This window comes from Drosophila suzukii, chromosome 3 (assembly GCF_043229965.1).
Source record: "Drosophila suzukii chromosome 3, CBGP_Dsuzu_IsoJpt1.0, whole genome shotgun sequence".
Taxonomy (NCBI): Eukaryota; Metazoa; Arthropoda; class Insecta; order Diptera; family Drosophilidae; genus Drosophila; species Drosophila suzukii.
The window spans coordinates 79143448-79157740 of NC_092082.1; the positions used below are offsets into that span (position 1 = coordinate 79143448).

The 14293-nt window shown below is 38.2% G+C and overlaps 1 protein-coding gene across 1 annotated transcript; it reads left to right on the forward strand.

The window, feature by feature from the left end:
- Nucleotides 1–5521: 5521 nt before the first annotated feature.
- Nucleotides 5522–14072, forward strand: LOC108005702 (calcyphosin-like protein). Its single transcript, XM_017069029.4, has 5 exons — nucleotides 5522–5679; nucleotides 9094–9242; nucleotides 13217–13336; nucleotides 13500–13557; nucleotides 13619–14072. Exons 2-5 carry the CDS (start codon nucleotides 9094–9096, stop codon nucleotides 13931–13933), a joined length of 642 nt encoding a protein of 213 aa, XP_016924518.2. The 5' UTR covers nucleotides 5522–5679; the 3' UTR covers nucleotides 13934–14072.
- Nucleotides 14073–14293: the final 221 nt, after the last annotated feature.

Consider the following 14293-nt stretch of genomic DNA (forward strand, 5'->3'; position numbering starts at 1 on the left):
TTTTCCCCCTCTGCGAATCGGAACAGGAACATGTCAGCTGCATTAGAGAACGCCTACAATGGATCTGCAGATCCCAAGAAAATTCACATTTGCAACAGCTCAAATTTCCGGCCCCAGAAAGAACGCCCTCGAAAATTGCAGTACCCGTGCGAGTCTCAATTTTAACATACAACATTCTAGTCGAACACTCGGAAGCCTGGGCACCTGCTTTAATAAAGCCTTCACCTGCAGACAGTCGGCAGGACAACAAAGGACCCCGCAGCAGGAACAGGAACAAGGACCTCGCACAGGCTTGAAAAGTTGCTGTTGTTGCAGATGAAGTTACAACTTCACACTAGCTCAGTGATTACAACAATGGTGAAAGCCCTGCTCACAGTCTCTTCTAAAATTATACACACTCTGGCAGTGGCAAATATTGGAAGAATAATATGATTCCTGCTACCCTTTCTTAAAAAACAAAAATAAATATACAAAAAAAAAACTAAGAATAATTAATTAAAAAACTATATTATATAACTAAATTTGATACAATTTGACAATAAATGTGATTTTAAATTTTCACACATTTTTAAGTAGTATAGTTTTTATTTAGGGAAGAAGGAAAATGGTAATAAAAAAAGGTCTTAAACTTTTGGGTCCAAATTGTATAAATCCGCGTTTGTAAATTTTTTATAAAGATAAAATCAAACAATTTTTTAATTGGAGTTCCTGCAAAATAGTTTCGGTACAATTCAATTGCGAATTTCAACCACCCTTTTTACGCCATTTGCATTGTGCCAAAGTGTTCAAAGTCCGCTTGTATCCATTGTCCTCAAGATTTAATAAAATCGCACATCGCCAACGACTGGAACCTCTCCATCCCAGGACTTTTGTCTGCAATTAATAAGAGCCACACGGGTTGGACCTGGATACAAAAAAAGAAATGGATGTGACTGAGTGTTGAATTGTATTCGCATTTCGTCTTCATTGGGGTTGGAGTTGATCCAGTGGCCCATCCACTATTCAATTCCCGCTCTCGTTTGAAATTTATTGTTGCAGATGCCCGGACGGAGATCCTGTTCCCATGTGTGGCGCATATGTTCTCGTTTTTTGCATGCAATATTCTATTGAAATATTTGCAAATTACTGGAGGATTTCACCACCGTCCTGACAACGACGTTGATGCCGGGGCCCCAGACAATGGACAATTTGCGGCACAGAATCAGGTATTTAAAATGTGCACTCCATGTGGCTCTAGTTGGGTAGATTTAAGCATATATGTACATAGTATGGACCACGCCCGGAAGGCAGCAGGAGGAGCTGTCTATGGCCATAATTTATTACGAGGAACAAAGTTATTTTAGGCGTTGCACACGTTCATGTTCATCTATAAGGAGCACTGGGTGAAAAATAAATTCATATCAATTAAAAATTCAGACATGAATGTATTCATTGCTGGTAACAACAACATGAAATGAAAATATTATCACTAATAATACGTAAGCAACCTCTAAATTCTATTTTCCTTTTTTTATTTCTTACTAATTTACAATTTTTGCAATATATTCATTGTATTCATAAATAAGTATTCAAAGCATTTTCCACACTCGAATGTATTTATTAATGATTTTCATATTTTACTAACATATTTTGTTAACACTTTTTATCTCAGTGTACTAAACGAGCACATATCCTTTGTTCGGCTTGTCGAGCCGGACCATTCATTAAATAAAATAAAGTTAGCTTGTAGTAATTGTCAACGACAGTTTGATGTTTTTGTGAAATATTACAAGTAAATTGTTTTGCCGGCAGCTCCTTCGACCCATGCAGATTTCGTAGATGGTACGAGAATAAGAAAATATATTCAGGACGGGTCTTTTATTGACAGTGTTGCAATTTGCTAAATTCGATTACATCATGCATATGAAAATGCCTGCCAACCGGCGATGATGTATGACCCAAGCGTTTTTGGCCATGATTAATGATTCGTTCTGTGATTGTTGCCAAAGCAGCGGAATTAAGAGGGTCGTGGCATGAGGAAGAGGAGTCCTCAATTAAGTATGCGGCAAGGTCAAAAACCAGAGCAAACTCAATTAATATAAGCGACGGGTCAACAATCAACAAGACCGCGACAACCACTTCCACTTTTCATGCGACGCATTTCAATGGCCATAAAACGCAGCTTTAAAGCCGACTTACGTCCTCGTCGGCCATCCGTCGTTTCCGCCCAGAGTGGGTGTGGGAAAATGGGCGTGGCAGTGGGGGTGTGGGCGTGGGAAATGGTTGCTGAGGTCGCCATTTCACTAATTAAGTAAATATTTGCCAAACGCTCTCCGCGCAGCCCTCTCTCCGATTCTAGTGGCAGGCTATCTGGAATTTTGCACGCCCGATGCTTGGAGACGAAAACCTGGGATCGCCTATCCCGTGGCTACCACAATAATAGACCCTAAGAATAATTCCTTGTCAACACACTCATAAATAATGGACTGAGTTGAGCTGCCCTCCATCCAATTTTTCCACCTGCTCCCCAACCATCATCAGCATCGTCATCATCATCAGCATTGTCAGATTCAAGTGGCCAGGTACAGACAAAGGCAAAGTATTTATCATAAGCAGGGCTAAAATTGGCTTAGTTCTGGATGAAGCACTTCTGAATACCCTAAGTCTAAGGTATTTTATAATTTTTCTTGTGGCTTAAAGTACCTATAAATGTTGTCTTTAATACCAACGGTCAAGATATAAGAACTAGAGAATTTTATAATGTGTATGTCAGACATTTTAATTATTTATTTAAAATCCATTCAAAAGAAAGTGTACCCTTGTTCATTAATATTAAATGGAATGGAAATTCTAGACAATCTTATCTACTATTTTCCATAATATATTACATCTTAAACCCAACAACAATGAATTTCGAGGGCATCTAAAATTTCCTGCACCACTTTTATAGGCGACAAATTTATCAGTGCCACAAAATGAGTTTCACTGACGAAGTTTTCACCGCCCCTCGGCTTTCACCTGGCGACGATTTGTCATCTTTTAAATACAACAACAGCAGAGTGAAGTGAATGGCTTCAGAGAGCAGGACGAAGGACAAAGGACATGGCAATAATGCGTCGCAGCATAAATTTTATTTATTTTATAAGCGCATAAAGCTCTTGCCATGGTCGAGGAAAAGAGGTGGCCATTTGAACAGTGACAGAAAACTGTATAATTTTATATTGGAAATTAAAAGTGAAGTGAAGATAATCTAAAAAAAATATTTTCTTGAAAGTGAAAAATGTAATAAAATTTGTACAGGACTCAAAGAGTTATTTTGATCCTTTGTTAAAAAAGTGAAATATTTTTTTTAGAAATTTAAGCTACAGTTTTTCTCTCAGTGCCGATCCACTACCTGCAGAGGCGACAAGTAGCCCCTTCTTCCACATTTTCCTACCGATGGCTGGCAACTTTGTTTGTCTAATACCTGAGATGCTTGGCCAACACTTTGTTGCCGTGGCGCGGTATTCAAAATAGGTTTTTAGTAGACTGTCCTGGAGGAAATAAACGCCGGCAGCAGTGCCACGCCCACAGTTATGAATGGCCAGTGCGCCCACGAGACCGGCCACGCCCCCCTGGGAGGGGGGGAGGAAACGGTGTGTGACTGTGCGTGATATGAGCAGCATTTCAGGATCTCGACATCGCAGCCACTTCATGTCAGGCTTTGAGCGTAATTTTTCTTGGGGAAAATAACTTGAGCAGCATCGCTAAACGAGCTTTTTACGCTGTCCTTGTTATAAAAATAAAAAGTGGGGTTGGGGAGGGGGTGTCTCTGATGTCGTGGCAACGACGCGCTTGTAAAAGTTGAAAGATTTGCATAAGTAATTTGACAAAATGTAGTTGACAGTAAAAAGCAGCGAGCCATGCACACATGCACGCAGAATGCCACTGAAAAAATGATATGGCCAAGAAGTGAGTGGCTTTTTGGGAGGGCTAAATGGGGGGAAAGGGGCCAGCTGATGACAGCCAGCGGTTTGGCCAACAGGGAAGTGCAAATCCCCCCCACATGATGGGGCAATCTTTCTTACTTACAAACCCACGCGAAAGCAGCCGCATTAGAGCAGCAGCCATTTCATTACCCCAAATGAGAAATGTGACGAGAGCACTGACAATGGAGATAATAACGAGTGAACAAATATTTTTAGAATTTAAGGAAAGGCCTCAAAAATGTGGAAGTCATAAGAGTATCTTTTAAGATATCTCATTAAAGCTCAGGCTGCCTCCAAAACTTGTTGGGAATCAAAGAGAAAGCTTTACGTTTATTGAAGGCCCACTTGAACTTAAATAATACCTTTTTAACTTTTACTATATTCAAATAAATATTAGTTTTTTATTTCTCAATAAACCATTTACAAGACTAAAAAGCGTAAATAAGTTTTCCCACCCTTCGAGTTCCAATCATTTTGTTTTTGGCAGCTCAACTTCCTTGAATTTATCTGCTCAATCGCAATATATTTTGATATTCATAAGAAAACTTAACAACCGTGACATTGTCAACAAACAAATCGACACAAGTAATGTAGGTGATGTAAACAAGGACTGAAATCCGAGGATTGGAGTACCCTTTAGTTTTGTATTTCTAATTTGTCAGGACTTTTTAGTATTTTGTTTGCCGCAATGTAAATTATTATTATTATTACAAATTAATTTTGTCATACTTGATCAAAGTTTAGCAGCATTTCCATCAATCGAATTATTGAAACCTTTCGAAGAGTATCTAAAAAATGAAATATACAACTCATAAAGCGCACATCAATTTGGCATAACGGAAGCACGATATGCGCGCATAAATTTTATGCACTCCGACACCACAAAAAACGGTAATGATAATGCCGTGTCGCGTCATAAAAATGTGATACTCGTACACCCCCAATCACCCAAAAATAAAACAAGGTGAGCACCCCAATAACAAACGGAAAAGGGGAACTTAAAAAAAATGTACCTAAACAAATGTGCGACAAGCCACAAAAGCTCGCGTAAAAATGTATCTATGCATCTGTTGGCGATTGGCACAAAAATAAGTGTGTTGCCAAGCTTTCTTTACAGTACACTGAGAATAAATAGATGGTAACGGATTAAAGAACCACATGATAATATGTAACTTAATTATATTTAAAGGGAAATAATAAAAAAGAAAATGGAAGTAGATCTATGTTTGTTACTAATCGTTGTTTGTAATATCACATAAAGAAATATTAAATGAAAATTAAACTTTGAAGAAAGAGTTAACTATCTTATATTTAACATATTTAGATGGAAGTTCTGCATTAAAAACAAAGCTTTGCACCTGTTTCTCTGAGTTGTATCTTTTTTCATATTCCTCTAATTAAATATTATGACGAAAGATAGGATATCATAATGTTTCGATTAGATAAGCAGGGTTATCCCACTTTTTCTCTGTGCACTTTGTTGGGTAAGGACGCCGCTTATGGCAATACTATAGGGTGTGGGTGTGGGCTCGGAAACTATCCACAGCTGCAACGGGTGAGTGGTTGCCCCGGTGGTGGTGGCTTTTCCTCATTCGTTGCCAACGCTCCGCACACGCGACACGTGCGTGGAAAACTCCGTATTGCTGCGACATTGTGCATTGTGAAAAGTTGAAACTGTTGAAACTGGAATAAAATAATAATAGACACTGAGTGTCAGTAGCTGCCGGGAAAGGTAAAAAGTGTGGCAAAGAAATAATCGACATGTCTGTTAATTATGGTGAAAGTTTTCCCACACACACATGTCGCTCCTTTTGCTGAGCTGACTCTTCTTTCTGCCTTTGTATTTTTTTTGGAGCGACAGCTGGCGTTGTCAGTAGCCGATACTTTGCTTGTTAGCGAAACAGGCGACATGTCATCGCATCTCTATATATATTTCCGTGTTTATCCGCAACAGTTTCTGAATCTGGAATCTGGTGAGTCGTGTCATAAGGACACGCACAAATCATTCTTAAACTCAGCCAGGTCCCGGGTCCATCTGCCGGCTTTTAACGTTGTCCTTGCTGCCTTTTGCTTAACTCGCAATTTATGGTTAATCGATGTTGTCTTTGAACGTGACCTATTTGCTTTATTTGCCGCCCTGCCGATGTCTCCTGTACGCTGTATCCTGTATCCTGTGTCGCCATTATCCTGTCGCACTCAGTGTCCTGCTGACGTGTTAAATCGTCTTTTTGTTTACCCTTACCCTCAATAAAGCCATAATTTATTTTTCATGTTCTATCGCAGTTCGTTAGCATCTCTTGCTTTCGGCTTTCTATTTTTTTTCCCCCTCGTTAGCTGGCATTTCACTTTTTGCATACGTGGCGTATGCGCTATATTATATCAGATGGTCAAAGTGCTCGGGGTAAATCGATACTCTGGACGACCTTGACATCCGGCAAGGATGCTGCAGTTTGCTGTTGAGGGTGCATTTGTTGCCCGGCAACATTTGTTGCCAGGACCCGGGAAATCCCCATTTAGAAAGCTCTACAGTTTTACAGCCTTTCGAAACCGAACTTTCGATTAAATAGAATTCGGAACTAAAATGATCTCACTGGGGAGTACTTTTTTAAGAGGGTTTAAATGGAAAAATATAATTGATTCATATTTTGCAAATCTCCTTATTCCATTGAATTTTAAACCTAATACGAAAAATATATTGGTTTTTTTAGATTTGTAATATTCAGACACAATATTTCAATTATTAGCTTAAACATATAATAGGGTTATACCAGGTTTAAATATTATTTTTCAGTGCCATTTTTCCCCTCTTTCGATATTTTATTTATCGGTATGCTGACTTTTTTCCAGTGACTTGTGACCGAATGGCGTGTGGCATCTAAGGACACTAAAGTGCCACCTGGGGCAGCTAATTAGGGCACCATTCATTACTCACGCCGCATTAGTCATGACTGTCTAACAGACTATCTAACGGGGTCATCGGGAATGGGTCTCCCTGTGGATGTATAATTATACTGTATAGATATAAAAACAGTTGGAATAAAAGCTTTGTGAGGTTGTTTACTCAGTCCGACATGCCAGTTATTCAAATCACATCAATCGATGTTATTTTTTCGCCCTTCACAGCCTTTTTTCTCAGTCAAGGCTTCAAGTTTCCCCTGAAATTCGGTATTTTCGTTGCCTTCTGAGTAACCAAATCAATGTTATTGATTTGAAAGACAAACATTTGACTGTTCAGGGTCTGTTTACTTCATTACCGGCGATGACTACATGAATCAATAAATCAAAGGAAATTACTACTGCAGGTCAAGGATGCGCTTAAATGAAAAATAAATATAGAATAATGTAATCCTTAAAAGCTCAGCTTACAGAATAAAATATCAAACTGAAATTAGTAGCGAATATGATTTAGTCTGAAATTATTAGAAACTATGATTTAGTCTGAGGTATATGTAAAACATGTCAAATTTATGAAAATAATAAAGCGTTTGAATTGATAGGTGCCATAAAAATAGTAGTAATAAATAAAAAAGGTCAACAAATCCTAAATTAAATGCCAACTTTGCTAATTCACAGTCAAAGCTACTTAAATTCCCACCTATTTTCGAGTCAATAGCGATGTGCAGATGTTTTCATCGCAAATTCATACACATATCGAGGCGAAACTATTATGATTGCGAAGTGATGCGTGAAATATTGAGGTGAGTGCACACACTTACCCTCGCCGCCCGAATTGAGTGCTAATCAAACTAGTTGGACCTCGAGTCGTCACAGTTCATTGAGCCAAGTGCCACCTGGTCAGAGTTTAGTCCCACCCCCTCGACTATCTATTCAATCTAATGTGATGGCAAAGGTGGGCACACGTAGGCGTTCTTAGCCACACTGCGAGAAAACCTTTGCATAAAGCTTAGAGCAAATGTATAACTACATAATATAAACATACTATAATAATATTTTATTAAATCTAAGCTCAAATTTTTAATTTATTTTTTATTTAACTAATGGAATTGAGCTTAATAGTTATAATAGTTAACTTTATTTTGAATTTCAAATAATTTAATTTATTTTTTTAATTCCAAGCAAATTATATAAACGATGAATTATTTATACTTTTTAAATTATTGATTTAATAATAACTTTTATTTTCTTAACTGAGAATAAATTTTAAAGTGTATGCTTGTTTGCGTAACGACACAGTTCCTGAAACATAAAATTGCTCAAAATGGTTCTTTCATCATGACTCCTTTTAAAGCAGAGCTGTTAGAGCATCTTTTGATTTAACAAGATTTTGTTTGACTTAGATCGACAATTAAGACAGAGAATTGCTGGCAAGCCTTGCGATGCATTGAACCGTGAATGGAATGCGCCATAAGTGACTGACAAGTCATATTTGGCCACATTCATTTAAAATGTAAATCAACTCGGTAAATTACAAAGAGGCTTTTGGTTTTTCAGGGGCATCGGGTGACGGCTTTGTGCGCCACCTTCTGGTGTAATTAGGCGCCTTTGAGCTAAAGTAAATCAATTCCGGGTGTAATAGCCCTCGGCCATGGCTGTCGCAGCCTGGCAACCAACGCCCATCGAATTTCCCGGCCCGAAAAGTATTTGCCGAGCTGACAATTATTGTAGCAGCATAAACACAAAAATTAAATATCAAACAAATTCTCGTTAATCGCCCGCGGGCAATTGACAGCTTATAAGCAAGCTTAGAGACAACAAAGGGAAGTGAAATGTTAATTAAATCCGAGGGAAAACCAATGAAGGAATGATAAACATGTTTCCATTTAATGTACAAATCTCAGGCAATATTTAAACATCAAATGATGCTGTGCTTTGCATATAAATTTATTGACAGAGGTTATAAAGTTAATATTTAAAGATTTTACTTATAATATTCAAAATCAAAGGTAGACTCACTTTTGATTTAAAAACTTGTTATGAATATAATTTTTAAAATATTTCTTAGCCATGAACTCAAAAAGAGTATGTTGGTTGGCAATACTTAACCCTATTTTCGATAAAGGTGACATTTTTAAATTACATTATACATTACTAATTTATTAAATTTTTTTAAAATTATATTACTTTCAAAGAGTCTTTTTTTCCTAAAATCTTTAAAGGATTTGAACATGTGAATTTATTTTCACAGATGCATCGCGAAAACGCCTACTCCAAGGAGTCCGCCCTGAAGAATCTGGCCAGGCGCGAGTTGGCCAACGGGCTTGAGAAGGATCCAATTTACAAATTGCGCCTGCAGTGCTTCAGTCGCGGTGCCACCGGCATCTTGGGTTTGTCCAGGTGAGTTGGCCATGGTAAAAAACCCCCTTTTTACCCCCGATTCAATGAACTAACTTGGCAAAGAATCAGAGGCTTAGGCTTAGCTGAGGCCGCCTGTTTGCATAATGGTGCTCCAGTTGTGTGTGGATCATAACCAGAGAGTTCCATGCGGTAGATTGTTTTCTATTTGTTTCTTATCTGCACACATTTTGGTGGGATTTGATAAAAGCGAAGTTTTAATTCCCTAAAAATAGGAGAGTAGCCCTGAATATGAACTTTTGTATGATATGATATATGTAATTCAATAGCCCCTTATATATCAATCACTTTAGCCATCAATAGATCAAGGATAATATATTTCCAGACCCAAATCCATTCATCCCTAGACCAGGGCATATAAGATTTGGTCAATTGGTTCGTTATACCCGAAATGTGTGATATGGGCAGGTGCAGGATATATGAACAGAAATCCCCCTTTATTCACCTGAGCTGCAGATGATTAAAATGATGAAATCGTTGAGGGTCCGACAAGTGACGAGGCCGAGAACATATGGCCAAAGGAAGGGTAGGTGAAGATGGCCTAGGCTCGGCAGGAAAATATGGCAAATGAAACTGAAACTTTGCTGGCTTTTCCAGCTACCGCTGCTTCTGATTCAGCTCCTGCTGATGATGATGTTAAGTTAGGGCTCAGCTAGGCGCATGTAAATACGAGCGCGCCGAGGTTCGAGTGCATGTTGAACTAACATTCTCGAAAGCGCTTTCAAGTGTGTGCAGGCCGGGCTGAAAAAAAGAAGGGGAAAATAGAAAATAGAAAAACTATAACTATGACGCTCGCTGAAAGACTGGAAACGGGAGGCGGATGCTGTGGGGGAGTGGCAAAAATCGCTGACTGAATGCAAACAAACATAATTGGATTTCTGTAGTTGCTGTCGAGTAAAGCTACACTCTGAGGAAAATCATGGGATTATTTTATATCGTAAGCTATTTAACAATTCAAATCTTATAAAGGGTTCCTTCATTTTAAAATTTAAATGCAAAAATATTAAAAATAACAATACAATACTTAGGAATGTAGAAGTGAAGTTTTGGGGTACCATTCCGAAATCTTTAAAATTACGGAAATATCGAACATAAAAAGCGGTTGAAAATGGGACCCTCGTTTAAAAGCATAATTAGAATGCAGATTATAAGAGAATTCAACCACAAATTCATAGAGGTGTCCCACGTCAAAATCGGGATCTATTTATAGAAGTTATGGAATCTAGAAGTGCAGTTTTGGGTTGCCATGTTGAAAACCATTGCAATTACAAAAAATCAAACATGAAAATGGGTTAAAATTTTGACCACGGCTTAATAAAACAATTTAAATGAAGATTGTTAGAGAATGCAACCACAAATTCAAAGAGGTATCCCACGTCGAGATCGGAATAAAATTACTCAAGTTATTTAATCTAGAAGTGCAGTTTTGGGCTCCCAAACTGAAAACCATTGGAAATACGGAAAAATCGAACATGAAAATGGGTTAAAATTTTGACCATGGCTCAAAGAAAAATTTGAATGCAGATTATAAGAAAATTCAACTACAAATTCAAAGAGGTATCCCACGTCGAAATCGGAGTAAAATTACTCAAGTTATGAAATCTAGAAGTGCAGTTTTGGGTTCCCATACTGAAAACCATTGGAAAAACGGAAAAATCGAACATGAAAAGGGGTTAAAATTTTGACCCTAGCCTAATAGAATAATTTGAATGTAGATTATTAGAGAATTCGACCACGAATTCAAAGAGGTATCCCACGTCGAGATCGGAATAAAATTACTTAAGTTATGGAATCTAGAAGTGCAGTTTTGGGCTCCCATAGTGAAAACCATTGGAATTACGGAAAAATCGAACATGGAAGTGGGCTAAAATTTTGACCATGGCTTATTAGAATAATTTGAATGCAGGTTATGAGAAAATTCAACTACAAATTCATAGAGGTATCCCACGTCGAGATCGGAATTCGATAACTCAAGTTATGGAATCAAGAAGTGCAGTTTTGGGTTCCCATAGTGAAAACCATTGGAAATACGGAAAAATCTAACATGAAAATGGGTTAAAATTTTGACCATGGCTTAATAGAATAATTTGAGTGCAAATTATAAGAAAATTCAACTACAAATTCAAAGAGGTGTCCCACGTCGAGATCGGAATAAAATTACTTAAGTTATGGAATCTAGAAGTGCAGTTTTGGGCTCCCATAGTGAAAACCATTGGATATACGGAAAAATCGAATATGAAAGTGGGTTAAAATTTTGACCTTGGCCTAATAGAATAATTTGAATGCAGATTATAAGAAAATTCAACTACAAATTCATAGAGGTATCCCACGTCGAGATCGGAATTCGATTACTCAAGTTATGGAATCAAGAAGTGCAGTTTTGGGTTCCCAAACTGAAAACCATTGGAAATACGGAAAAATCTAACATGCAAATGGGTTAAAATTTTGACCCTAGCCTAATAAAATAACTTGAATGCAGGTTATAAGAAAATTCAACTACAAATTCAAAGAGGTATCCCACGTCGAGATCGGAATAAAATTACTCAAGTTATGGAATCTAGAAGTGCAGTTTTGGGCTCCCATACTGAAAGCCATTGGAAATACGGAAAAATCTAACATGAAAATGGGTTAAAATTTTGACCCTAGCCTAATAGAATAATTTGAATGCAGGTTATAAGAAAATTCAACTACAAATTCAAAGAGGTATCCCACGTCGAGATCGGAATAAAATTACTCAAGTTATGGAATCTAGAAGTGCAGTTTTGGGCTCCCATAGTGAAAACCATTGGAATTACGGAAAAATCGAACATGGAAGTGGACTAAAATTTGGACCCTCGTTAAAAAGAATAATTTGAATGCAGATCATTAGAGAATTGAACCACAAATTTATAGAGGTATCCCACGTCTAAATCGGATTCCGATTACTCAAGTTATGGATTCTAGAAGTGCAGTTTTGGGTTCCCATAGTGAAAACCATTGGAATTACGGAAAAATCGAGCATGAAAGTGGGCTAAAACTTGGACCCTCGTTAAAAAGAATAATTTGAATGCAGATTATTAGAAATTTCCACCACAAATTCAAAGAGGTGTCCCACGTCTAAATCGGAATCCGATAACTCAAGTTATGGAATTTAGAAGAGCAGTTTTGGGTTCCCATAGTGAAAACCATTGGAATTACGGAAAAATCGAACATGAAAATGGGTTAAAATTTGGACCCTCGCTAAAAAGAGTATTTAAAATGCAGATCATTAGACAATTCGACCACAAATTCATAGAGGTATCCCACGTCAAAATCGGAATCCAATAACTCCATTTGCGAATTCTAGAAGTGTAGGAGTATTCCATGAGGTCTGAAGAAGAATATTCTTTGCCAGTGCAGCCACCTGCCACGCCCCCTTTCCACAATCCCCACAGTATTCTGCTCAGCCCACTGTTAGTTTTTATTTCAATTTGAGCTGCGAGCAGAGGAGAGAAAAACCGCTAGCACCTGTTCCGCCCACCGCCCCCCTTTCACCGGCCCGCCCACCGCCTCCACCTGCTTTTCCCGGCCGGCTGTCTGCTAACAATTTCCCGCTTTGAATATATAGACATTTTGTACAAAATCCTCGCATCTGCAACATATGTACGGTGTGTGCATTTGTTTGTTTGTTGGCTTGTCGGTCGGATGGTGGCTGCGCCTATTGGCCTCGTCCTCGTGAGCGCGCATTTTCATTTGTATTTATGCAATTTGTTTGTTTGCCAGCCGGAAAATTCAATGCATCGAATGCATAGCTGAATGAGCCCCCCTCCTCTCTCCTCACCGATAAACCACCCACTTTTCCGAGTATCTATCAATGGCATATTCTTATCCAGCTCGCTTTGTCCCGTGGCAATAATAGGAATATATTTTCATTTTGCCATTCATATTGAGAATTATTTTTGCCATCCACGTTTCGGTCTTCTTTTTTGCATTTCCAGAGCATTTCGGGTGATGGACGACGATGGCAGCAAAACTCTCAGCGCCGAGGAGTTCAAAAAAGGAGTCACGGATATCGGTCTGGAGCTGAGTGATTCCGAAATCGACGAAATGTTCACCAGGTTGGTAATTTTCAATTTAAATTTAAATGACAAATAGGGATTTGGGGCTTAGCCGACGAGGTCTGCTGAGTTCTGCAACTTATGCTCGAAAATGAAATAAGTAGTTGAGGGGATGCTAGCTAAAGTATCTTAAACTAATTTAAATATGTACCCTTTTTCGCAGCATCGACACAGACGGAAGTGGCAACATTAATATGACAGAATTCCTGGTAAAACTGCGGGTAACAAAATCTTAAAACTACAATAAAAATAGTATCTTTACTTATATATTATATTTTTCAGCCTCCCATGAATAATTCGCGTATCAGCATTATCGAAAAAGCCTTTGACAAGATGGATGCCAATGGCGATGGCCAAATTACTGTTACCGATTTGAAGAACGTTTATTCGGTGCGCGACCATCCGAAATACCAGAGTGGCGAAATGACAGAGGCTGAGATATTCACCGTGTTCCTGAAGAACTTCGAGGTCGGAGCTCCCAATCCCGATGGTATTGTGACCCGGGAGGAGTTCATCAACTACTATGCCACGATCAGCGCTTCGATCGATAACGATGGCTATTTCGATCTAATGATGCGACAGGCTTACAAACTCTAATCAGTGTTCCTTTTAGCAGCTAAAAGTTTAACGTCCATTTGCCGTCTTTGAAGCTTGATCAGTTGATTAAATTGCGCACATGTAATAATAACTAAAAGCGAAGCCAATGTTTTAATTAAATGTACTAGTAATGTTGAAATCTAAATGTCTTTATTTATATCTACAAGTCCTATATCAAGTGCTATTTAAAATTAAATTCTCTTGAAAACACTAAGTGTAATTAAAACATTTACCAACGAAGCTGCGCATCAGTTGAGTTGGACTTTAAACCGCTTTAAATAACCTAATCTTTGGCTTTACCCAGCGATTTGCGAAATGACAACGCAAATCAGTCGAGCCGTAAACATTCCAATGCCCCGA